Source organism: Vipera berus, assembly GCF_964194415.1.
Source record: "Vipera berus genome assembly, chromosome: 5".
Lineage (NCBI taxonomy): Eukaryota > Metazoa > Chordata > Lepidosauria > Squamata > Viperidae > Vipera > Vipera berus.
In genome coordinates, this window is record NC_138207.1 from 17617186 (window position 1) to 17644818 (window position 27633).

At 36.7% G+C, this 27633-nt stretch overlaps 1 protein-coding gene across 2 annotated transcripts; it reads right to left on the bottom strand.

Annotated features, from left to right (window-relative positions):
• Positions 1 to 261: 261 nt before the first annotated feature.
• On the bottom strand, positions 262 to 27633 carry SEC62 (SEC62 homolog, preprotein translocation factor). 2 transcript variants are annotated; one of them, XM_081330042.1, is made up of 9 exons: positions 27468 to 27503; positions 25574 to 25775; positions 16202 to 16310; positions 12978 to 13083; positions 11532 to 11742; positions 9657 to 9749; positions 6433 to 6493; positions 4632 to 4751; positions 262 to 2240 (listed from the first exon to the last, which is right to left on the bottom strand). In XM_081330042.1, exons 3-9 carry the CDS (start codon positions 16230 to 16232, stop codon positions 1741 to 1743), a joined length of 1122 nt encoding a protein of 373 aa, XP_081186168.1. In that variant the 5' UTR covers positions 16233 to 16310; positions 25574 to 25775; positions 27468 to 27503; the 3' UTR covers positions 262 to 1740. The 2 variants fall into 2 exon arrangements, with proteins under 2 accessions (XP_081186168.1, XP_081186167.1); XM_081330041.1 differs by lacking the exon at positions 25574 to 25775 and having other exon boundaries at positions 27468 to 27633.

Genomic DNA, 27633 nt, shown 5'->3' on the forward strand with positions numbered 1-27633 from the left:
CAGTCATCATTGGTGTGTATTTCTCCTGCCTAAACTTAGCATATGTATAGTGACAGAAAATTTTATATAAAGGTGTTTTTAAATAGTAGTGTAGGGCAGAGTTGGGGTTTTCAAATGGAAAATCTATAAATGGGGCTAGGACAAGTAACCAGGATTCACAGGTATCATAAAAATGATACCAAGTTTAGTAAGAATTATGAAAAATATTTCTTTTCCCAAATGTTGGATGAAAAAGAGGTAATAAGCAAATCAGACCACATTTGTGAATGGTTTTTATCAATGCACACACAAAATGTATATATTTGCACAATCAGAAAAATTAACATCTTCAGTCTGAACACTGTTGATGGGGAAAAAAGATCTGTTAAGTCAACCACTGTAAAGGCAAGCAAATAACTAACATTATTGCCTGACAGTTTGATAGGAAAGTACTGAATCTGTATTCATAATTTCAGTTTCAGGCTGAAATTCAGTGATTCAGAGGAATGGTATAAAGCCTTAACTTTAAAAATGTTTATAGAACTAAACACACAATGGTCTCCCAAGTCAGTCAAATAAAATATGTGCAAGAGAGAGAGAGAGAGAGAGACTAATCAAGCTCCTTCAAGATTTCAAGAAATTATTTGGTCTTGGTTATCTTTTGTATAAGATTTTTTTTTGGGGAAAAAAACCCCTTAAAACCCTATTCTTATGGTGAACACTCTTTCATGGCAGTGTCAACTCATCAAATACAGTACTCTGTTGTTTCAAGACAGAAAGAAAAGATGGACATTAAGGCATTACACCGAGCTGCACTGTCTGCTTTTGAGAAATTAGAATCCGTTTAGTTAAACTTGAATACATGGAATGTTGGCACAGGAGCTGCAGTGGGCTGCCACTCTCACCAATTCTTGAAATTGTCTTAACATACATACATTCTGAAATGGCTTTTAATTATACAAATTGAAAACTGGATAAAACTTCCAAATAATAACTAACAGGTAAAATAGGGGTTTGCTTTATTTGTATGTTATGTACAGAATACATTTCTTGTACTATGATGGGGCAGGTCAAATCAACAGCTATAATCTCTAAATTATGCTGCTTTTTTGTGTGTTTTTTTTAACCTGCTGGAGATGATGTGTTCCAAACCAAATGGACAGAACAGACTGGATTTCCTAAGTTGGTTGCACACAATTAAAGAGAGTCTTAAAATCTACAGCCAAGTCAACAGTAATAATTTGTTGATCTTAAGAAAAAAAAGTTATCTTCTTAAATGAAAACATTCTAACTAAAGTCTTACAGCTTTATGAATATTAATAGTAGTTAAGAGTAGAATGAACTGAAAAAAATCTGTTGTAAGTACCAATCCGAGGCTGAGAATAGTTTGTCATTCAAAATTACTGCATTAAATTACTATTGCAGAAATGGTTACTTACTGAAAACATGCAATCTATCAAACTAATAAGAGAGCTACATTCCTCTATATGTTTGATGACTCCTCAAGACAAAATGTCTGCCAATTGACAAGTTGCTAAAACTTGTAAATCTTTTTATAAGCATACATTATTTAAAACTGGTAGCAAGTTATAGTTTCCTTGAGTTTGCAAATCAAATTATGAACTATTTTATAAAGATGTTTGGCTAAGCTGTACTGTATACTTTCGCAAATGAGGAGAAAACGCTGTCAGACCAGTGCACCAGCCAACGTAGAAAATCCAATTGTTTCTGCACAAGATTCAGTCCCAAATGATAGCTGAATTATGACTGTTCGTGTAAAGGTCTACTTTCTTGTTCCTCCGCTTCATCTTCTACTTCTTCTTCTTCATCTTCTTCTTCTTCTTCACAATCCCCTTCATCAGTCTGCTGGTCAAGCTCCTCTTTTGTGATCATTTCAAAATCATTCCCATTGCCACTACTGTGCTGCGACCGGTCATCTTCCCGCCTGTCACTGTCCGTATCCGAATTCCGCTCTCCTCCAGAGCCTTCTGATCCCAAGCGTCCCTGGGCATCATCAGCTTTGACGTGCTCTTCTTCCTTTTTCTCACTATCAGATTTCTCTTCACTGTCAGATTTTGTCTGCTTTTTGGGTTCTGGTTGCTCCTCTTTCTTTGAGTCAGCCTTTGGTCCTTTGTATTCGTGTGTGTACAGGGGCCGGAAGGAGTCAATGAAGCCTACGTCAGCGGTCAGGTTGGGTAGGAACCAGAAGTGATGTCTTCCTCCAGTTATCAGCCAGATGAGAAGGAAGAGGATGCAACGGGCTGCAAGAAGGAAAGGCCCAAATAAGTTGCTTTTAGAACACAGATACATTTATAGCAGTACACAGTAAACTGAAGCAAAATTATTTTAATGTTATTGTTTAATCTATTTTTCTGTTTCTTCCCTCTATAAACGTGGCAAAGTGGTCTACAAAATACACAATATTAAACTGACGTGCTTGAATTATGTCATCTATAAAGCATCTCATCAGCCTCCCTCCCCCCTCCCCCCCATTGTTTTCATTCTTGAATTTGGAGTAAGAGTTTTTCAACAGCAATAGTACTTAAGATTTATATACTGCTCCATAGTGCTTGACAGCACTCTCTCAGCGGTTTACACAATGTCAGCATATTGCCCCCCAACAATCTAGGTCCTCATTTTACTGATCTCGGAAGGCTGGAAGGCTGAGTCAACCTTGAGCCAGGCAAGATCGAACTCTTGGTTGTGGGCAGAGTTAGCCTGCAATACTGCATTCTAACCACTGCGCCACTATGGCTCAGTTTTTCAGCTTTCAAGTCCCTATTTCTTTGCGTTAAATAATACCAAACAGTGATAATATTCTTTCTGCACAGAGAAAATTTGGCTTCGCAACCACAGAAAGGTTGATTCCAAGTGCCTGAAAATGTATACACTTTCAAGGAAGAGAATTTGTCCAAATCTTACCATGTATATTTTTACTATTCACCATTGTCCTATATATTTTTCTCATATAGCCTAAAATTTATTGTGAGTGAAAAGGGGTATTTCTATTTGATAAATATTCAAATATGTGCTAGACTGAGACATTGTTGTTTGAAAAGCCATAAATGTAGATAAAATGGAAATAAAGTGATAAGATTATTTTCAAAAGACATTTTAAAACCAGGATTTTAGCCACCCTATAAAATAGGGGTCAACATCCTATCACTGCTTAATTCTGTAATGTACTGATTTGGTCCATGATCATATTAAATGTGAAATGTGAATGACTAAAAGAACAAAAAAAGAGAGGAAAAATTATGTGTGTTATGGGGAAGCAAAGTCAATGGGGATGCTGGCAGCGAAGGTTGCAAGTTGCACTCATATACTACCTCACTTAACAACTGCAGCATTTAATGATTATTATTATTTTTATCCCTATTGTGGTCTTAACTTGAGCTTAAATCTCACCTCTGGGTCAGAGAGGCTATTCTAGAGGATTTTAGTACAGAGGGTCGACAAAAGCAGTTCAGCATGAAGGTAAATATTTGGACCCATCATTTTATAAGTCTGAACTGAATACTCTTTGCTTGAGCTTCTTCCTGGCTTTTCCTAATTCCCAAATAAGCAGAATATGGCTTAAGAACCCATAGTAAACCTAGGGACAGAAACAGTTTTTCTGTATAGTTAATGATGTAATTTTTGCAATACTCGCAAAATCAAATTAGATATGGCAATCTTTAGAGGGAGGGAGTTACAGACACAAGCCATATTCTACGTACTTTCAATGGACATTCTGAACATTTTGTTAAAATTATTGTTAAAAAGCACAGAAAGGTACAGTTCGGTAGTTTGTAAAGGGTTATAAATCAAAACAATTCATTTTGTCTGCAATTACTAATGCATAAGTAATTAGAATGAACCGTGATCTCAGAGAAGCACCACGTTTACTGACTTTTGACTATTTTGCTACATTTAAGGTCTACTTTTCTAAATCTGCATACTGCAATGCCTTAAAACCAAAAAAACCCAAATTAAACTGTCCCCCCTACTGCTTTCCCCCCTTACTTTCACATGTTTTTGAGTTTGTTTACATCTAGCTTTTCTTTAATCTCAAGTATCGATTCCATTTAAATTGATCCACAGACAATTGTATTGAGCTCAAATAAATACAAGTACCAAAATGAAGCAGTGCTACAGAGCTGTATCGTTACCCCCAACCTCATCCCCAGACGTGGCTGAAATAGAGAGATACTTCAGGTTTATGGATATAAATACTGTAAATGGATTTGCTAGCCACAATCTAGCCTCTCAGCCACGCCAGACCAGGCCACTTTTTCTGTGATCTAAATGCAGCTAATTGACAATAAGAGAGGAAAAGGGTTTTGTTTTTTGTTTTTTCCCCCCTAGGACAGCAGCAAAGCTAATAGAAGAATTTCATGCACAGCTCCTAAAACAAGTCATGGTTGCAAAAGCAATCAAGAAGGCAAGACTTCTCTCTCGGGACTGGTGCACTTAGTTTATCCCATGAGACAGAAAAAGCAACTGGTATATCCAAATTACCTCATAGCTCAAAAGAAGCTCATTTGCAGCCAGCTCAATGCTGACATACCGTGGCCATCTAAGAAATATGCACATCCGGAACTTTCAAGAGGCTGAAAAGATGCAAAGATGGGGCCATAGAAAGAGAAACAGAGAAACAAACCAACACTTACCCACTGCCAGAAGAAGAATGCTTGCCACAAAACAGCCTGCACCTACGCTGAGATAATAAACGCCTACACGCATCTCCGCAGGCCAAAGTGGGAACAGAGTTGCAGCTATAACAGCAGTCACTGTCAAAAAGATAAATAGATATATATGTGTGTGTGTTTGTGAGTATGTGTGTGTGTATATATATTTAATCAATGAGACTGGAAGCTAAACATTCAAAACCAAATTTAAATTGCTCAGTCATTCTCGTGTATGTGTGTGTGTGTGTGTGTGTGTATGTATATGTGTTTGTGTGTATGTACACACACACACACACACACACACACACACACACACACACACATATATATATATATATATATAGAGAGAGAGAGAGTCTGACTGAAAAAATGTATCAGCTTTGCTTCATTTATTTATTTTAGACTCAGCAAATGGTTTTGCTACCTTTAGTTGCAATAATTGCAACCAAACAGGTGATCAGCTTCTCAAATCTGTGAGAATTCTCAATTCTTTCGCCAATCCCTGTGGAGGAATCCTGGCCCACAATATTTCTAGTTATGGGCTTTTAGAGTCTATGTGTGAGAACTTCACTGTGATGGCAGCTTAAGTTTCTAACATTTAAATAGAGCTGGTCTGATCCTGATTGTTTAAGGAGGCCTTTAAACAATTCTGATTATTTAAAGAGGTACTCACCAATAGGTCTTAATTATCCCTTTAATTAAATTGACTGATTATTTTGCCACAGACATTTTGGGTAACTTTCTTCATGCAATAAATGAAACAATCACTTTTTTTTTCCTCCCAAGCATATACCCATTACACCCCCAGGAAATTCTGAAAACATTCTGTGGCAAAGACAAAAATGATCTGGCTCCATACTTGCCTATGCATAAATTCATTCATATTAATAACATTAACATCCTTTAGAAGCATTGGAAACCATATTCCGTAAGTATATTGTGGGTGGCATTCATACAATCATCTCGCCTTTCTATGAATAGGGAATGTCTTTGAAAATTGCTAGGGAGACAAGGTTTCTGTTGTCCATATCCATTTCAATATCAACCTTATAATTTCAGACTCTAGTGAAATGGAACAATTCTCATCCGTGTCTTTAACATTAAGCAATTCTGAAAAGTGGATTGGCAAAAGTGCTGTGGTAAATTTTTCTTAAAATAGCAGTGTTACATGCATATGTTAATTATTATTTGGGTAACTAAGCAGCCAAACTACTTAACAGAATTCCTCACATCTGAATAATTTGATTTATAAAAAAAAACCTTGCTGCCTATAGATCAGGTGTCAAAATGGCGGCCCGTGGGCTGGATGCACCACATGTAGGCCACGCCCACCCCAGCTCTGCAAAGGCAAAAAAGATCAAGATACGTCACGTGACGCGACTGAGTTTGACACCCGTGCTATAGATAGTTCTAGTTTAGTTGTCATCACACTTGAATTCTCTTTTGTAAATGATATACATTTGGAATGAAGTAACAATCACAAAACTAGGGCAGAAATTTTTAGCTCTACTATACCTTTAACATATTCAAAACAATATTTCATATTCTAGTATTTAATTGAGGCTCTTAAAAAGTTTACTATCAACTTGTGTAGGTTTCCCCCCCCCCTTTCTCTTTCTTTACTAGGTCTGGGATTCTGAAGCAGGTGGTACAACATAGTTTTGATGAAACAAGTAAACACTTTTTAAAAAATGGCCCTTGGGAAAGACACAGATGTGTTAAGAAACAGACAGCTTGTTTATAAGTTTGGATATTTCACTCATTAATGCTCCTTCTGACTCACCAAGTATGAGGCCCATTGCAAATGTTTTAAAATGAACTGGGTCATAGATCCATACATATACCTGAAAGGAGAATAGTTATGCAAATATTAAACCAGATCCAGAAAGGTAAAGAAAATAGCTTATGAGAAAGCTAACTGGATACTGTATGTCATTTTCTAGCATTAATTTTGATAATTCCGAGCATGGCACAGAAAGACACAAGAAAAATTATTCTGGACAAGACCAAATTTCAATCTAGTCAGTGCTCTGTTTTCCATAGCAAAATATCATTTCAGTGTCATACAACATACAGTATATGAATTATGAGGATTACATAAATCTAACCAGGCTGTAGGGAGCTGATGGGGATTCTGTTCCAACAGGATAAAATTCAAACTAATCAAATCTAAGTTATACAAACAAGCAAATCTCCTCCTTCAGTTTCATATACAGTACAAGAGGATCTACACTGATCCTGATTTCTCAGGAAAGAGACATTATCAATGATATCTTTGGTAGCTCAGTGAAAACATTAACTAAGAGTGAATTTATGGGAAATGATCCATAAATTTAAAAAGCCAGCCTTGTAAATGCCATTACATACATTGATAATGTGCACTGTACTGCTTGGCCATGTGCAAAACATAATTAAGAGATTCCAGTTTATCTTGGAGCACTTAGGAAGGCAACAAAGGGGAAACAACCAATTAAAAACGGGAAAGATAAAAATCTGTAAAAATTAGGGATGCCATACCAAAAAAGGAACTTTTCTCCTTTCACGGGACTGGAAGAGTTAGCCAACTGAGTAGAAATAGATTCAAGGCAAAGAAACATGAATCAAATCTAAAACAACCTATGTTAGATTGGTATCAAATTTATTCATGAAGAATGTAAATTCATGAGCCTTGGTGAAGCAGTGGGCTAATGCCTCCTTAAGTAACACCAGCTGCCTGCAATTAGTGCAGGTTCGCATCCCACCAGGCTCAAGGTTGACTCAGCCTTCCATCCTTCCGAGGTAGGTAAAATGAGGACCCAGATTGTTGAGGGCAATTAAGCTGACTTTGTAATAATGCCGCTTGGGGGTGTGTGTGGAAGCCCTAATAAGCAGGCATATACATAGAATGAAGGCTACTGCTAAGCTTGTAAGCCGCCCTGAGTCTTCGGAGAAGGGCGGGATATAAATGGAATTAAAATAAAATAAATAAAATAAAATATTAACAACCATAGCAGATTCAGAGATGTTAAACATCTGAATACCAATTCTAAGAAGGCAAATTGGAAAGCTTCTTTCTCTGGGCCAATTTCCTCAAGTTTATTGAAAGCCAAGTTAAAACTAGACAGCAACAATTCCTCACATTTACGGCAACATTACAAAAACCGCACTGAGCAAGAAACAGGGGAAAACACATGCAACAATGAGTATACCCTGGATGAAGAAAATCTGATAACTTGTCAGTATTACAGATCCAGTATTCTGCAAAACATGTAAAAGGAATTCCATAGCTCTCCTCTGCAATTCTGGGACGGGTGCTATGCGTGCTTTCAGCATGCACTGAAACACTGCACTGACTAAATACGGTTTTCTTAATGAATGCAATTCAAGCTGGCGAGAAAATTCTTTAAGCAAAGAGGAATTTCGCAAAAGCTGAACTGTAACAACTTCCTAACTGTAAGCTTTACTTTATAAATATAAAAGTACATTTAGGAGGATTAGATGACAATCGGGAATATCAGTGTATCGTTCCAATACACTATTATCTACCAAAGACTATGTTATCAATGATTACAGTACCAACTTCTGCCAGACAGAAATATTACTGTTAACGGATCCTTAATATACACCCATTTCATTCGGTTTGTGTTACCCCTGGAAATATATGCAATTTTTCACATGGCACAGGTTTTATTTATTTGGAACTAAGAGAGACGCTTGGCAATTGCACAACTATGCAATAAAATATGCATATTATAAAGACTCAATAAAATAAACATAACAACACATAAAACAATCTATATCCATCACTTTACATGTATGATTAAGTACACATCCCAAGGGTTGTGTGTTAAAACATTGGGATATATATACGAAAGATGAAAAAATCAGTCATAATTTAATTCTTTTTAATTTCATAATACTGTACTTTTATTGTATATTTTTATTGTTTTATTCCTTTGCTATTGTTATGTTTACATTTCCCCCCTCTTTATTGTTGTAAGCCACCCAGAGGTGCCCCTTGGTGAGCTGGGCAGCAAATTATATTTAACAAATAAACAACAAATAAGCAAACTTGAGAAGAATGCATGATTATTTCAGCTATGCACATGGTACAAGATTAGGATTATTAATAAATATTTACTGAAAAAATAATGTGAAGAAGGGGTTTTTTAAAAATGAGATGCTTATAGGCATTCTGGGAAGCACATGACAGGCTATTAGTGTACATATTCAATTTTGTTGTTAAAAACATTTGGCTTTAAAACTTGTCTAATGGATATGCTAAACCTATGGCAGATGTAATATAATTTTAAGAATCTGACTATTCCTTAAAATACAACTCTTGAATTATATCCATTGATCTGTATCCAAGATATGTTTTTTTAACTGACAGAAAATTCACCTTTATATTTATGGACAAGCGGTCTTGCTAGAACATCTTATGCAGTAATACGTAGGGTCTTGCAACAGATAAGGGATCAACAGCAACATTGGTAATCTAGCTCAACAGCTGCAGCAAATAATTGCCTATTGCTTTTATATTATTATTATCTTTTTATACAGTACTGTTTGTTGTTCAGCTCTTCATAGGCTAATTCATAGGCTAATGTAAGACTCTTGGCATGAATAAAGAATTTATTTATTCACACAGAATCATGCCTTCATCTGTTTCTTATTAATCTGATACTAGCACATCAAGAAGAATGCAATTATACTAGAGAATTCACCAAATTGTGTACAGATTTTGAACACCAGCCTCAATTAAGTCTCAACTGATGGAAGGTTAGCTTCTAAAGGCAATAGAGGTGAATCAATGTTTTCTAAGCAACAATGGTTTGCCCACATGGTTTCTCCCTATCTCTTAGGGTGACACTTTTTTCTAGATTACAACCTTGGAATTTCCTGAAGTTTTCTCATGCAGATTCTGACCACATCTAACAGTATATTGGTTTTTTGAGATCAGCTAAAATTAATTACGTGCCACCACCTGCTATGACAAGCGTTACAGTTTCAGAAGAGATAACGTACCTCATTTCCATCCAGAAAGACTTGATCCTCATGAGGCTCAAGTTTAAATTTTCTCTTTGTCTCTTTCTTCTTAGGTGTCCCAGGGGTCTCATCCTAACATTATATAATGGGAACATGAAGAATGAAATAGAGTTCATAAGTGTATCTCTAGTAAGTATTCAAATTATTTTAGAGAGATAAAAAGCCTCCTTTCATCTCTCTGCTGCTAATTATTTTTGTCTGAAACAACTAAATTCAGGAGAAAGATAAGATTCAATTTTTCTGCTATGATATCTTTAAAATAGATGCCTTTAAATTCATAATTTCCCACTTCATTTCCTCCATACAGATCAAGGAATTTAATCTTAGTTAAAAATAAATATTAGATATTTACTATGCAATCTTACTGATCGCTCAGTAAGTAAGATATCCACTGATTGTTCTACTCACTGAGTCTCTTTTTTTCCCTTAGAACATCAAGTTACATAGTATGGTGAGCTCTTACTACCTGAATATCTTTTTTAAAACCAAAAAACAAACTGCACTCTTTTGAAACAGCAAACTGACTATACTCACTGGAGCAAAATTTGAAACAGCTCAGCATTCATGCTTTATGTCACGCTTCAGATATTCAAAATTGATGTTTTCTAAGACTGAAATGCTTGAAAAATTATTATTCAAAACTGCCAAGTTTTGTTCAAAGGTCATGCTGTAATTTTGTTTGAGACTGAGAACATGGCTCTTTCAAACTGATTTTTGCATATATCTACTATGAACTCTCTCCATACTATATATGGTATCACCATCCACCCCCCAAAAGGGGGGATAACTAGCACTTGATCTAGCAATAGTTAAAGCAGAGATGGAGAACCTGGGTCAACCAGATGTCTTAGAATTTATTATTATTATTTATTTATTATTATTTTTGAAGATACGTTATCAGTGATATACAGTGATATACAGTCTTATAAATACTGTAACAAACAGGTTGTGTCAAGACTAAATTATGTTGCCTGTGTAGATTATCCTTTAATGAAACTTAGGAAAGTTCAGCTAATACTTGGTGGAGCAGTGGGCTGATGCCTCCTTAAGTAACACCAGCTGCCTGCAATTAGTGCAGGTTCGCATCCCACCAGGCTCAAGGTTGACTCAGCCTTCCATCCTTCCGAGGTAGGTAAAATGAGGACCCAGATTGTTGGGGGCAATAAGCTGACTTTGTAATAATGCCACTTGGGGTGTGTGTGAAAGCCCTAACAAGCAGGCATATACATAGAATGAAGGCTACTGCTAAGCTTGTAAGCCGCCCTGAGTCTTCGGAGAAGGGCGGGATATAAATGTAATAAAAATAAAAAAAATAAAATAATACAAGCCTCTGCTGTTAATACACAGGTAGGACAGTTGATGTCTCATTACACTACACCATTTTTTTAGTTATACTGGTTAACAAGTATGTTTGAAATGTACCATCACAGAACATAACCACCTCAGAATGGCCCATCGAAACATTCCTAAAATAGGTCACCCCAGGTATAATCAGAAATGGTCTAATGAGAGGTCAGAAAATTCCATAAAATAAAATTTTGCACATCCCTATAAGTTGGTAATTTGTTTTCAGGATCACATTTGCCGTGAGGCTGCAAATATTTACAGCTCTAAATAGTGCTTCCAAAAATATATATCACTACATGAGCTTGAAAAGGAATGGCAGGCACACACAAGTTCTGTGAACTTTATACAGTAGGGAAACGAAAACCAGGTTAGGAAATCGAAGTGCACAGATGCATGTGGAGCCCTGATTTAATTTTTCACACATTTTAACATTAGAGTTCCATCTTAACTAAATAAGATTTCTTATAGTAAGCTCGCTCTCAGCTAAATGTGGGGAACTACGCTCACCTTCTTGCCCTCTTCTTTTTCACCATCCTTCTTTTTCTCTTTTTCTTTTTTAGCCTTTTCTTCTTTTCCACTATCCTTCTTGCTCTTCTTCTCATCTTCCTTTCCACTCTCAGTCTTTCCTTTCTCTTTTTCCTTTTCTTTCTTTGTGTCCTTGTCGGGTTTCATTTTCATCACTTTTAGAGCTCGGTGAAAAAACTGTTTCTTTAGAAGTCTTTAAAAGAAAAATAAATTTGCATTTTATTTGACAAGATAATGTACCAGGAAATAAATGGTATTGTAGCTTTTGAAATACAACTTCGATCAAGCAAACTGATGATTTACTATTTCTCTTGGTGGATTCTCTAGAATGTAGCAAAACACACATACCATTAAAAAAAAATAAATCTATTTGGAACAGAATTTGAGCTTTACTCCATATTGGCACTGTTTTATAAATCTTCTTGGAAATATGATTAAGAAAAATGTATGTATTTTCTATAGTCATATATTAATATTTACATTTCCAACTGGTTACTATTTTACAAGGAATATGTATGTCTATTATTAAATACATGTATAGGGTCAACATTAAAAAACAGACTCATTTTATAATGGTCCTATTTTGACAACCTAACCTAACCCAAGAGCAAAGGAATTCCTCATACAATGTGTGATTAAAAAAAAGTTTCTTCAACATTGTCATTTATGAACAGTTTATTTCACTTCTACAAAACATAAAAGATTTCAGACATGGATTACTGAACAACTTTTCTTCAACTCATATAATCTCTGAAAACTTGCCTTTGCGGTGCAATTACTAACAAAAGACTACCAAGTGTGTCATTTCTACTGCCGTAATTTTTTTCCTAGCTTAACTAAGCATAGTATAATTAAAAACAAATTTCAGTTAGTCTTTTTTTAACACACTCTGGATTAAATTCCAACATGCCTGCCCAAAGGTGCTGTTGAAGGAGCAAAAGTTTATAAACCCAACTTTTCTCTTTGAAGCATTCCCCAAAGCTGCCCTGGAGGGTCAAGGGGATCCTGAAAAGGAAGAACGGGAGCTGCAGGCAAAAGAGAAAGCGATGGAAATCACCCATCTCATCTTATCCAGCAAAAACCAGGACATGTACTTTGCCTAAGGATCTTTTGGGTGCTATCATCAACATGTATTTAATTTCACTCAATGTTGTCCAATTCTCAGCAACTGCTTGGACACTGCCCGGCAGTTTTCTATGCAAGGGAAGAGATTTACCATTGCCATCTTTGTAGAGCTGAGGGAATGACTGGCCCAAGGTCACCTAGCTGACTTTTGAGTCTTAAGGTGGGACTAGAACTCATAATTTCCTGATTTCTAGCCTTGTGCCTTAACCACTACACTAACTGGTTCTCAATGTATTTATAAATATGCATTTAGCAATATTCACAACGTTTATGATGACTTTTAGATACCAGGATCTCTCCTACCTGTTACAATAATCCACTACTGACTCTCGAGTTGTAAACAGAGCTTCTTCTCCTTTCTTGGCTTTTGCCCACTTAGAATCCAAAAGGCAGTCCACAGCTTTGGAAGCTAATTGGGGTAGGGTGAAGAAAAGACATACAACTTTCAAAAGAGTGCCGAGCATGAAAATGTGGTTGAAGTTTAATGTCCTTTGATCCCAGTTGGGCGAGCATTGAGGGGCTTTTGCTTTAGAAACTGCTATATTAGCAACCCTATTAAGATAAGCACCCAAATAGGAGCAGTTTCGACTGAGCCCAAACTTAACTCATAAAATAATCTGGATTGTTTTTATTAAATTACTTGTGCAAAATAAAGATTTGAATAAAAATCTTTCAGTGGTACTGGTTTCAACCCGAACAAGCCACCCATGAAATCTGGGATGCATTTTTATAAATCTGGAGTTGCGAAGAGTTCTGTGCTAACTCCCAGAATTTAAATGTTATAACTTTACAATTAAAATTGTCAACTGAAAACAATTCTAGTGGAAGAAATGGAAAAGACAACTTTTTGGCACATTATGTCTCCTCTGTGGCAGCCATTTCCTGTTCCCATTCCATTTATTACCTATTCTAAGCTTTAATCTAAAAATGAACAGATATTCTGGAATATGTTAAGAAAGCATGCAAGATGTTGGATGTCAAGCTTTCTCTCCTTTTAAAAAAATAAAATCTGAGTAATTGTAAGAAAGACTGCGGTATTTCAGGAGTGTTTTTAAAACATTGTACAAAACAATTAGGGTTAAAGCAGTTCCACTTTGAAGAATAACTAGTATTTGCCACCTCTTGTCTTGAACTAAAAGTGAGAGATATCCAAAATATATAAAATCATGGCTGGTGTGAAAAATATGTGCCAAAGTTTTATTCCCACATCCCACAATATCAGAAAAGAACCAGGTAAATAAAATGAGGGAATAAAAGAAATATTTCTTTTACTTAAACTGGTGGTGGTGGAAAGATGTCGGTTAAAGCAGAATGTCTATGAAATGGAACAGATTTGTTGTATTTGCCTTTTTCCTATTAAACACCTTTTAGGAATTACAGACAAACAGAAATGATACATGGATGGAGGTTGTTATATTCGAAGTCCAAACAATTTGAAGTAATTCCATTATCAAGTTTTTTGCCATGCCGAAGTTGAAATTTATTGTTATTCACCTATGGTGATAGCATCAAATTATGAATGGTTCTATCTAAAAGTTCTGAAATAACCATTTGGTGGTTCAAATTTTGGACAAAACAAAACCTGGGTATGAACAGCAGGGCAAGGGCTGCTACAAAAACAAGTAGATCCAGAGGGCATTTAAAACCACAAATCTATATTAAATATATGCATTGTATATATGTAGCAAAAGGTAGTGAAGCTGATATAAAAGAATTCTAGGTATAGATAAGTGCTCTGTACCAAATGCAAGCCCTATTTATAGTAAAATCAAGATTTATATTCTTCTGTCTTTTTCCTCCATCTGTGAAATGCAGTGAGTGCAAAGCAGCTTTCTTTTGAGCAGCAGGGGCTTCTTATCTCTCCCCTTTCTTTTGGTAATCAACTAATCTGATTTAAACTGCTGCTTCTGGCTTTGTGAACGGGAGTGTCTCCCACACTGCCCTCAGCAGTTCGCAGTATGGCACACATAGCAGTGCATCTACCTTCCGTTTCCCCAATGACTTCCATTTCCCCTTTGTCTTTGTTGTTGTTAGCTGCGAAGACGTGTCCGACCCATCGCGACCCCATGGGCAACGTTCCTCCAGGCCTTCCTGTCCTCTACCATCTTCTGGAGTCCATTGAAGCTCACGCCTACTGCTTCAGTGACTCCATCCAGCCACCTCATTCTCTGTCGTCCCCTTCTTCTCTTGCCCTCAACCTTTCCTAGCATTAGGCTCTTCTCCAGTGAGTCCCTCCTTCTCATTAGGTGGCCAAAAGTATTTGAGTTTCAGCTTCAGGATCTGGCCTTCTAAAGAACAGTCAGGGTTAATCTCCTCTAGGACTGACCGGTTTGATCGCCTTGCAGTACAAGGGACTCGCAGGAGTCTTCTCCAGCACCATAGTTCAAAGGCCTCAATTCTCTGGCGCTCAGCCTTTCTTATGGTCCAACTTTCACAGCCATACATTGCAACTGGAAAGACCATAACCTTGACTATACACACTTTTGTTGACAGGGTGATGTCTCTGCTTTTTAGTGTGCTGTCTAGATTTGTCATGGCTTTCCTCCCAAGGAACAAATGTCTTTTAATTTCTTGACTACAGTCCCCATCTGCAGTGATCTTGGAGTGTCTTTATCTTTTGTCTATGTCTTAGCACAGCATACTTTCTGCCTCTTATATAGCTGTTCTTCTTTTCCTTCATTTTCATCACCAATGTCTCAGTGCATCAAATCCCCCTAGCCTGTCTTGACTCCAATCTTCCTAGCAGTGTCTTCTTCCCTCACAACAGTCACTGTGTGGCACATCCTTTAAGAACCATTCTCCAGTCCTTCTAGCTGCTAATTACCCTGGCTTCCCCCCCCCTTAACCACTTCTTTCAGAACCAAATCTCTTGAATGTAACAATGTCTGATAAAGAACAGAGATGGCCAGGCTGAACTGGAAGGTTAGGGTTAGGGAGGGGTTAAATGCATCATCAGTCATGAATACCTTCATGCCCACAAGAGATCTAAGTCCAGCCTACCTTGAATTCCTTCTGTTCTTAACTCACAGTAATTTTCCTTGACCATTAGTAGTTCAGATTCTTGTAGAGAGCTTAAGCTTACAATAAATCTTTATATGCATTTGAACTGCCTGGATTTTTGATTTCCTTGGTGCTTGACAGAACGTTGGATTAAATGGCCGTTGGTCAAGCTTTTATTTTAAATATAATTTTTATTGAACACATTTTTAACAAAATGCAAATATTAGGCTAGAAACAGAGAAAGGTATGCGAGGTATACATAGATGAAAGTTTTACATTAGAATTATACCAAGTGATTTGTGGAATTGGAATGGAAGAAAATGCCTATCAAACTGTTACTCTTTAATGCATAGTCCATACATTACTTTTTTGAAACATCCAGCACATTTTAACAAGTTCCTGTGTTCCCTGGGGATTTTTCCCTCATACAGCTGCTTCTAATATTTAATTACAAAATCCCTTAAATAGTACAACTTCTGATGATGAAATAGCTTCATTATTTAGATACATGCAATGTATCAACTTACCAATGAAATAATCAACTCTGTGTCCCATCATGTTAGTAGACTTGGTTGGACAGTTGAAGCGAAGGTATTTAGCAACAGCCTTCTCTTCTTTGAATGGTTCTCCCACTTCCTATAAAGAAATAAAGAAAATATGTTATAATGTAGTATCTTCATTTGAATTCAGAATTTATGACATTTCTTACTAGTTTTCACAGACTTCATCTATCTATGAAAAATAATTGTTTATAAATACTGGGCAAGATTGATTGAGAAAGCAAAGGCTTCGGGTTTGTCAATCAACTTACACGCCATTATTTTAGGCTTTCAACTGCCTCTGAAGCCTAAATGCATTCTCTGATTCAATGTATCCTTAAGATACAGTCTTAAATCTTTTCCCTGTTCTGGCAAATCCATTGTTCGTTTCTTCCCTAAAGGGATCAAAACTGAAATCACAGAACCAGGCTTTTTCCATTATAAACTTAATAGTGAAATTCGCACTGTGGAATAATATATCAACCTGGACTCAACTGCCCGTTTTTGATCTTTAGGTAGAAGGTTTTCAAGTGCTTCAATGTGTCACCAGCTATTTTGTATGTTTTAAGTGCCACCAGTGCTTTTTTTGTAAAAGAAAAAGGTGCTGGAACTCACACATGTCATACAACCCGCCTTGCCTACCCTACAAGGTTCCATCCAAAAAAGGTGCCGGAACTCCGTTCTGAGCGTTCTATGAGAAAAAAAGCCCTGAGTGCCACAGATTTAAATTTAGTTATGTCTTCTTTATTTACATTTTTCCTCTTCAATTTTTATGCTGCCACTCTCCCTTATAAAGTGACTTTTATATTATTGTTTTATTTATATTTTAATTTATTCTGCTTTTGACTGATAAATCACTTCAGTGCAGTCTATAAATATCAAATAAATATATGCAAATAAGTAAAAAAGCAAACTGGAAACTGAGCACTTTTCCTATAACAGTTATGGTTAAGACACCACATTCTAAAATAGTAGCATTAATTTTCCCCATTATTCAAATTTTCCAGTGAAAGGGCAGTAAAATAGCAAGTAGCTGAATGGTAAAAACATGTAAATGAATCTTGCTTAGTTGTATGGCAATGACACAGATGCACAGAAATCCTGTTAAACAATGTTTATCTTTAAAGACAAATCATGTAGAACAAGCTTATTGGTGATAGTTACTTCTTTTCTCTCTTGGTAAGCTGATAGCAGTCCTTATAATACCATATAATACTATTTTATAAGGACACAAATCCCATGCACCATATTTAACAAGTCAAATTAATAATTTTTCAAAATTCAGTTTGAATATATAAGCAGTCACTGAATTAAAAATTAAAGAATTTCCTCTCCCCGTTACTTAATACAAAGCAAACTATGCAAGAGAGATTACTTCAGCAAGTGTTATGGAGGATTTGGGAGATTAATAAATAATTTACTGACCCAACTTTATTCCAGAAGAAATTTCCAATTCTACTATAAATATCTAATGATCTGAACAAAGGGGAATCTGAATACTAAATATTGTTACCACAAAGCTGTTAAATTTGTTTTATATAAAAATAAGAATACAGCTGAAGAATACTGAAAAAACACCTTTTTGTTTATAAACACTTCATCAATTACTTCTACTGAAACCAGATGACTGATATATTTTGTAATTATTATTTAAACAGCAGTATATACGTAAATGCACTTATTTAAAAATATTAAAAATAAGCTTTGACTCAAATATCTTGTAATCTAAATTTCTACAACAGCAAGACAACAGAGGGATGAAGCAAAATATAGTGAAACATTAAGGAAAAAAAATGTACACAAATTTATTCACTTACACTTTCACATACTTTGACTAATGGACCTGTTATGTATGGAATAATATTCCAGTACACAGGCCTCAGACTTAAAATACATTGTTATCTCAGTGACCATTAGTATTTTTTTAGTGAGACATATGTATAATTAAGACTGAATCAGTTCTAACGAACAAACAAACAACACTATATTGACAATTCAAAAATAAAACTTCCACCACTGATTTAAGTACACTTTTCATAACACTAGTAACAGCTGGCAGAAAAGATAGATATTGGCCATTTGATTTGCAAGTAAGTAATGCTTCATTCAGAGTTCTGAGTATACATTTACACTGTTTGGAAACACTAAAGCATAAAAATCGGCATAATAATCCATCTACTGGATCATATGACATGCCAGTTTCTATTAACAGCCAACAAATTACTAACCAGCTCATTTTGACACAGATCAGGAGGAAGCCGTGGCTTGTACACAGGTATACCTTCAGGACTTTCACCTACAAGTTCCCACATGGAGCCTTTGTGCAGAAATCAATCAGTGGGGAAAAAACGAAGACTTCCAGTGTAAATACTAATAATTATTGCACCTAACAATGAAGGTCTTACTGTTGCAGAAGTAGGTAGTGATACTATTAGCTGACTAGTAAACTATACCTTTCACTGGACAAGCCAGCATGGATACGGAAATACTGGTATGTAAAATAGGAAGGAGTGTTATCACATAGCTCAACACTCTTACAAATTCACCTCAGTATGTTAACATCCCTTTTTTGGTTAGAGAATTATTTAGAAATGGTGCAATAGGGAAGGATTACCAAAAAAGTGATCTAGTTAACGTTTTAGAAGGTCTGAAGTCTTAACTGACATTTATTTCTTATGTCTAACAGTTCTTGAATCTACTACTCGAATGTCAGAATCATCTTGCGCACAGATGGTCATATTAAAAATATTCACGATCAACATATACATGAATGTAAGTGTTTCCATTTACAGGCCTCATCCTGCCTTAGCCATGAAACCAGCTGGGTAACCATGGGTCGGTCACTGTCTTTCGCCCCAATTCATGTTGCAAGATTATTGTGGAGAAAATAGGAGGAAGGTATGCTGGATGTATTCGCTCCTTTTCCTTTGAGTTATTTGTAAAAATAATAAAGGCAGAGGGAGGGAGGGAGGGAGGGAGGGAGGGAAAAAGGAAGGAAGGAAGGAAGGAAGGAAGGAAGGAAGGAAGGAAGGAAGGAAGGAAGGAAGGAAGAAAGGAAGGGGGGCCCAAAGCAATTTTCTGCTCAAAGCAAAGAATTAGATGCCAAACTCTTTTCCTGAGATGGGCAGAAGACAATTAGACTGGCTCCTGAGGGAAGCCTTTTTGTGGGCTTCCCCCACTACATTCCAAGCAGAAGACTATTTTAGGAAGTCCAAGAAAATTATGTAATATACACTGCTCTATCCTCATTGGGAAATTCAGAAAAGCAGCCTACAGCAGGCTCTTAGACTTTGCAGTGCTATAAGGTAAATACATCTGTAAAGATAAAGGTAAAGGTTCCCCCGCACATGCGTGCTAGTCGTTTCCGACTCTAGGGGCCGGTGCTCATCTCCGTTTCGAAGCCGAAGAGCCAGCGCTTGTCTGAGGACGTCTCCGTGGTCATGTGGCCAGCATGACTAGACGCCAAAGGTTCATACATCTGTGTGAACCTTCTAACTAAAATCAACAATATAATTGACCGTGCACATGTAAAACCAGCACTCTTGTTATGCTGTGATCTGGGGATTCCTTTCTGCTCTGCCTGAACAAATTGCCCGTTGACTTGTTCCAGCCAACTAGAGAGGAAAGCTCAGATGGCTGTCTGACAAAGCAACCTGAATATACATTCTGTATATATAACCTCACATTGTATGGCCTGAATGTCCCAAATCAGCACCTGACACCAGCAAATGTTTTGAACAATGAAGTTTATTTTAGAAGCTATTTCAGCACCAATAATGTATTCTGTCAGAGAGAACTGAATCAAAAACATGCAAGAGAGAGAAAGCAAAAAAGTGACCAAGAGATATGTAAGCTTCACAAAATTGAGTAACTTTCAAAGTAACATTTAGTTTTGCGCATGTAAATGTCTTGTGTAATTTTAATACTGTAGATCAGTATTAAAATTAAGTTTATATGTAAGTGTCAACAACAGAATCTGTTCAGCATGAATATGTCAAAAAGAAAACTTAATTATCTAATTAATAAGAATCTGTCTTTATTTAGTGGAGCATCCATGCTTTGAATCTTTAAAACAGTTGGGGATAACAGCTGTTATCCCCAACAGCCTGTGCCTGTCTTCAACACTGAAGGGACTCAGGGAAGAAAACATCCTGCAGTTAATAAGGGTCCACACACACATTTGCACTACTCAGGTAATGGCCCCAATGACTCTCTAAAAGAATGCAAATGACCAGCTGTCTGGAAGGAATATACCGTAAATCCTTCCATTCCCCACCATCCAAGTCAGAGCTGAAGAAGCTTCTTGGATGAGAAGCGAAATGTCTTTTTTTTTAAGTCCAAATTGCTGAAAAAGCACCTTTGGGACAACCATGACCTGGATGACTCAGAATATCCATAGACAGTTTTTGAGAGGTTAAATGAAAATAATTCAGAATTTGAAATGGCTAATTAAGGCTAGTTATTATTTAGGATTATTAGAAACACTATATAAACATGTCATTACTAAATAATAAAAAAGTGCAATGGATTTTTGAACTCCACATATTTTTGCATATTAAAAGAAAAGCTATGTCTCAAATTCACAATCAGTATAACTAGATATGGACAATCTAAAAATGAAGCAATAGAGACAAATTTTCTAGCATCCTAGTGTGTGTATAGTTCCCAATTCTCTTCCGTACTAACCCCAGCAATTCTCTATATGCAAAAAGTATTAATACAAAGAGCTGCAAATATTTAGCTCTGCACTGGCTCTGCAGTGGTTTTAAAGCTCTTGCTTGCACAGATCAACTCTTAGTGCCCCTGCAGACAATCTACATGGACTGATATGAAATATATATCAATTATATCAGAAAATCAGTTTCTGAAATGTAGGTCTTTTCTCAACTGTTCCCTGAAACATGCACCAATATGTGGTGTGTGTGTGTATACATACACACACACACACACACACACACACACACACACACACACACACACACATATACACATACATACATACAAAAAAGCATAAGGCACAATGGGTGCAAAGACAATTAAAACATTATTATTCGTTTATATATAAAGGTTCATAGGGATAATCTTTGAAATTCTTATTTTTAGAATTTTTAGAATTCATAGATTATTTGTAAAAAAAAAATTCTGGGAAGGCTTTCAAATCCTATATGGACTTTTCATTTCCTGTGTTACATATTCTTTATGTAAATTGGTATTTGTAGAGAACAGTACAGAGTACAGTACAATACTCATTATATCCAGAATATTATCCTATATTGTAATGAAGCTTTTTTGCACAAGCTCATTTTTTGTAAATAAACTTATTCAAAAATGGTGAATATTGGATAGAACTTACTATCAGCCAGGCAAAACTAAACAGAGCTGCAATGATTATGTGTTTGCTCAAAGAAAGCCTCACTGCGTAGTAGAATTTGGTGCGGGTCAACAAAACAGGACTGCTTCTGATAAGGAGAAACAAATAGCTGAAAATGTGTGACAAACCGAATCTAGTTTTCCAATGTTTCTCTATATAAATCTGTGAAACTATGTCTTAGTGTTCAAATGAAAGTAACATTATTTTCCACTTTGAAATGCCAACAATATTTGACAAATCATATCTATTTCTATATAAAATTTGAAGTTTTGCAGACTTTCCTAGATTTCTGTTTATGTGCATTACAATGTTATTGCCTTTATTATCAATACTTTGATTTCAGGTGTAAAGTATTTATTGCCTCTTTAAAATAATTATTGCACAGGCCTTTTCACATGTAGCACAGTCATAGTTCCTGAAAGTTATACAATGGCCGGGCTAATTTTCTTCCTCATTAAATATATTAGACTTGATAAGTAAATAGCATTATTTTTTTTCTTACTCAAGTTGTTTTTTCCATATTTCCTCATTTATTTTTTAAAAGTTATTTGTTGTTTAAGTATTTCATCCTGTCATAGATTACTTCCAGATTAGCACTAAATAAAAAGGATAAATTGAAATCCTACAGTAAAAACATCAACTTAATCTTTTAATTAAGTTTTAATGTTTAATTTTAACTATCCTGGCCTTTATTTTAAATTTTTATATCAGTTTTTATGCTTTTATTTTTTTGTACACTGCCTGGAATCCCTGTGAGGGAGATGAGTGGTTTCTAAATTTGATAAACAAATACTATATCCATAAATTGCCAAAAACAAGTTTCAAGATAATCTTGTGCAAAAATAAATATTAAATGACCTTTTCTCTGAATTGTATACTCTTAGAAATTTAAACAGAAATCTGTTAAAAATAAGCCAAGTGCATATATTGCATTTTCCTGATTTTATCTGGACTTCATGGCTTTTTTTAATTCTTGAAAAGAACGGAATGTATGACTTAAAACAGAGGTCCCCAACCTTTTGGGCACCAGGGAAAAAGGTTTTTGGGTGCCATGGAGAGCATTTTTCTCCCGGACCAGAGAGGGTGTAGTTCTGAATATTGCCTACATCCCGAAGATGGAGCTTTCCTTGTTTGTGCAGCCCGCTTGCTGGCATGCTGCGGACCAGTGCCGGTCCACAGACTGGGGGTAGGGGACCCCTGACTTAAAGGATATTTGAGTCAAGTATAAAATGTTTGAAATCCAGCTCCTTCAGGAACTTTATATCACAACGTACAGAATTAGAAGCAAATATATCTCTGAGAACAGATTGTGCCGTTGGTTTCTTGCATGGATAAATAAACTGACCTAATCTTTTTTTTTAAAGCCAGCATCTACCTAAAGTACCAATGGGTGATTAAACGTCAAAATTTTAATTTGTGAGATGATCAGCTTTCTCTTGTACAACTGATTGTCTCAAATAGGATATTATAGAATGTAGCATTTTTTAAAATTACAAATTTGTAAAAACTGTAAAGATCTCTGTAAGGTTCATAAAGAAACTGGAGATATATGCTTAACCTCATGCATGTGTTCTCTAGCATTATACTGAATTTTGTCCATGAACATTTAAAATAGCACTTGATTGGGGTGACATTAATCCTAAAGTAAGAGTAATCCTATTTTAATAAAGTGGCATAATAAGAAATTATGTATTGTATACCTAAAAGCTCATTGTAATGCACTAATTAGAGAAAGGCACTCAGAAATATCCATTGAATAAGAGAGCAGGGAGTCCAGGGGATTTATGCCATTTTCATCAATTTACCTCAATTGCACAAATATCATTTACATTAAGTAATGACATTCTTATACAAATGATATGAACTGCAGAAGAAATTGGGTGCACTACACATGAAGTCTGTCACAATGATGTCTAATAAAACAAGATTCCACTCTTTAGGGACAGAGATATAAAGGCTGGGTGGAGGCAGAAAATAAATTCAGGAAACAACTGATGAAGAAATGCATTATAGAACAGTTTTTGGATGACACACATTTTAACATTAAGATGCAAAAGAAACTGGTCTGTACTTGGAAATTGAAAATTAAATTATTTTTTTTAAAAATACTTAATAGAGACAATTCTTCAGTTTTTAGGACGGAATTATTAGACACTCTCCTTCACTTTTTTCATTTTTCCCTGAAAATTAGCCCTAATTGTATCTGTTCAGAATACCTCTTTCTATTTTCAGTATAAATTTTCTGCTCACTGGTTTTTCCAATAGACAAAAATGAAGAGATGCTACATTGCTTAAATTTCAGCAGCTTACAGCTTCATTTTAATAAAGTTTTAAACATTTTAATAGTAAAATGATTAAATCTGTAATACTAATTCTACAATAAACTCTATACGCCAAACAGAGATGCTTTTGGAATAATAAATCAAGTTTTATATATAGTACATAAAGTAATGAAATACTGCATGCGTTTCCATTCTTTTTTCAAAATTTCTATTCTTTTCCCACACAATAGGAAAAAAAATCCTTTTGTTTATTCCAAATGTTTAGGTATTTTCCATCTCTCTACATAGATAAAATATTATGCTATGTTCTTTCTTTGCAAATTAGGAATTCCTATTATTGCTTGAAGATTATAAATGACTGAATGAAGGACTATGAAGTTTTGAACATTAATTACTGTTCTTTATATATACTAACATTTAGAAGATAATGTGTTTTCTTAAAATCCTATTTTAGGGATTTTTGCTTATGTTGTCTTTAATCTCAGGGAGATTCTATGGTCCTAGTCTCTAGAATATCTAAAATAATATTTGTAATTTAGGAGGTAGGGATTTATTTGTTTATGCATGCTTCTCATCTCACAAATGCAACTCATGGAGGTTAACAAAATTTAAAAGCTATACTGTACAAACCAAATCATAAACAAAACTGGAAAACAGCAACCATCCCCTGGGCTGAATTCTTTGGACACCATGCCTTGGAAAATGGCTTTTCTGAAAAGCCAATCAAGTCATGTTCCACTGGATCAGCATTTTGACAGAAAAGCACACTTTATGGGATCCTATGAGATGACATTCTCTAATTTCAGATATACAAAAATAAAGACCACAGAATTCTTAATCCATTAATATAAACATGCTTGATTTTCAATGAAAGAATGTAAGAGATAGATGCATGTTCACTGTTTTATTTTCCTAGTAGTTTTTTATTAGTACATTAGTACAATGCTCAAATCAACGAACAATAGGTTTTACAAATGTATGGAGAGCAGAGATTAAGCAGATTTAAAATCACAATTCCATAACTGGTAGTTATGGAATTCTGTTAAGGTCATTTTGTTGAGATCATATTCAATTATATTTCTCAAGTATTTATTATTTATTACAACTACTATATGCATATGTACTGCATACCTACAGCATATGAATAAAATTATAACTATTCTGAAATAATTTTCTAGTTCTACCAAAGGTTAACTAATGTGTATTGCTAACATACATACATATGATTTAAGCAAATTAGATAGTATTTTCAATATCTGACACATCTTTCATTAGAATCACATATGGGGAAAATGCTCAGGTATTTTAATTTGTGGGTGCTCCAACACTGGAGATTTTTAAGAAGAGACTAGACAATTATTTGTCTGAAATGGTTTCCTGAGAAGGTAGTCTAGATTCTAGAAGACCTTCAAGATACTTTCCAACTCTATTATTCTATTCTAATTTTATCATTTCAGCAGACAGCATTCTGCTTTATTTTAGAAATATGTAAGAGTCCTTTAAAGATGCTAAATGTATTCCATAACTACTTAAAAAGCACGTATAACATGCTCATCATACAGCAATAGGATTAAGAGCACTGGACTTGAAATAAGAAAAACACCTGCTTTGTTCCTCTCATGACGACAAACTAAAAATAATGCAAGTGTCATAGGAAAAAACACTTGTTTATGCACTCTCATTACATCAAAGAATTGTTCTCTATACCAGGGGTCCCCAATGCCTGGTTCATGGACCAGTATTGGGCCGCAGCATGCCACGAATCGGTCCGCACAAACAAGCAGAGAAAGCCCCATCTGCGGGATGCAGGCAGCACAGAAAATCATGCACCCTCCGGTCTGCGGAAAAACTTCTCTCCATGGAACTGGTCCCTGGTGCCCGAAAGGTTGGGGACCTCTGCTCTAGACAACTGCATATGAGGATGTATATAAACGTTAAGAAAAATTCAGAAACTGAATGCGTATTGAACATAAGAAGTTGGCTGTTCATTCAGGTGTAAAGCTCCATGGGCAAATCTGGGTCACTTTTCTACCATTCAGCCTTATATGTACAGGTAGTCCTCAACTTACTACCACAATTAAGCCCAAACTTTCTGTTGGGAAGCGAGACAGTTAAGTGACTTTTGCCCCACTTTACGACATTTGTTGCCACAGTTGTTAAATGAATCACTACAGTCATTAAGTTAGTAACATAATTGTTAAGCGAATCTGGCTTCCCCACTGATTTCGCTTGTCAGAAAGTCGCAAAAGGTAATCACATAACCCTGGGGCACTGCAACCGTCATAATAAGCATGAGTCAGTTGCCGAGCATCTGAATTTTGATATGACTATGGAGATGCTGCAATGGCTGTAAATGTGAAAAGTGGTCATAAGTCAGCTTTTTCAGTGCCCCTCCCAACGGTCGCTAAATGAAGTGTTGTAAGTTGAGGACCAACTGTCTCACGCAACTGTCGGCAGCATAAATAAATTGGGGTTGAGAAGAACCATACACGTCCCTTGACCAGCTCCTGAGCTGCAAGAAAGATTATACATACACGGATAACTGCATATTTAACCATGCATGCTAGGATGAGGAGGATTAAGCCGATAAAATGGCAAATTTGAGGGTGCACAGAACGTAGACCAGGGGTCTTCAAACTTGGCCCTTTTATGACTTGTGGACTTCAACTCCCAGAATTCCTCAGCCAGCAAAGCTGGCTGAGGAATTCTGGGAGTTGAAGTCCACAAGTCATACAAGGGCCAAGTTTGAAGACCCCTGACTTAAGACAGTAAGTAAAACACAGACGGATCGTGCTGAACACATTTTTTTTAAAAAAAAAATCTTTTAGTAATAATTAGGACAGGCAGCTCTGCCTCACTATAACCTGAAGACCACCGACTGAGGAATTGATTTGAATTGAACTGAGGAGATTTGGCCAAACAACAACAAAAAAAAACTAGCAACGAAGTAGGAGGTGAGTAGGCAAGAAGGGAAGGTGCAAACAGATGTTACAAGGTGGGGAAGATAGAAACGGGGTCGATCTTTACACCTGAATGACGGGGGGGAGGGGGGGGGGAGAGAAGGGAGTTAAGAGAAAAGAGGTTTGGAGGGTGAGGACCAGACTCAGATTAAACGGCTTTTCTTTTGGTTTGGTTTTTTTTTTGCCCCGAGAGCCGGAGCAGGAGAGCCGGGAAAGGGCTCTGCGGGGAGGGCATCGCGAAGGAAGGAGGAGGAGGGCCGGGGAAGGGGCGTCGAGATGGGGGGGGGGGTCGCAGCCAGGTGCCTGACGAGTGTCGGGAGGTTGGGGAGGGGGCTCCCCTCGCGGTTTGGGGTGGCGGCGGCGGCGGCGCTCAGCCCAGAGAAGCGGGAACCGGAGGGGCCACCATTTCCCCTCCAGAGGAAGAAGGCGCCGGATGGGGGAGCGGAGGGGGGGGGAACGGAAGAGTCGCAGAAACGGCAGGAGAGATGCTGACTGGCGGAGGAGGCGGAGGGGGGGGAGAGAGAGGGAGGGAAGGGTGACCGGGCGGGGGGAGTGGGGGGGGGGGTGAGCCAGAAGGAAAAGGGAAACTCATCCCGCAGGGCGGTTGCGAAAAGAGGGAGGAGATAAAGCCAGCCCGGTACCTGGATCCGCTTCCTGTGTCTCCTCCGCTCCGCCATGATGTCCCCGTCTGGTCTCCTGGTGACGTGGGGCTGAGCCGGAAAAGGGGGAGGGGGAGACCGAGGGAGGGAGGGAGGGGCGGAGGGAGAGAGAGAGAGAGAGAGACGGAGCTAGCGTCAGCCAGCCAGC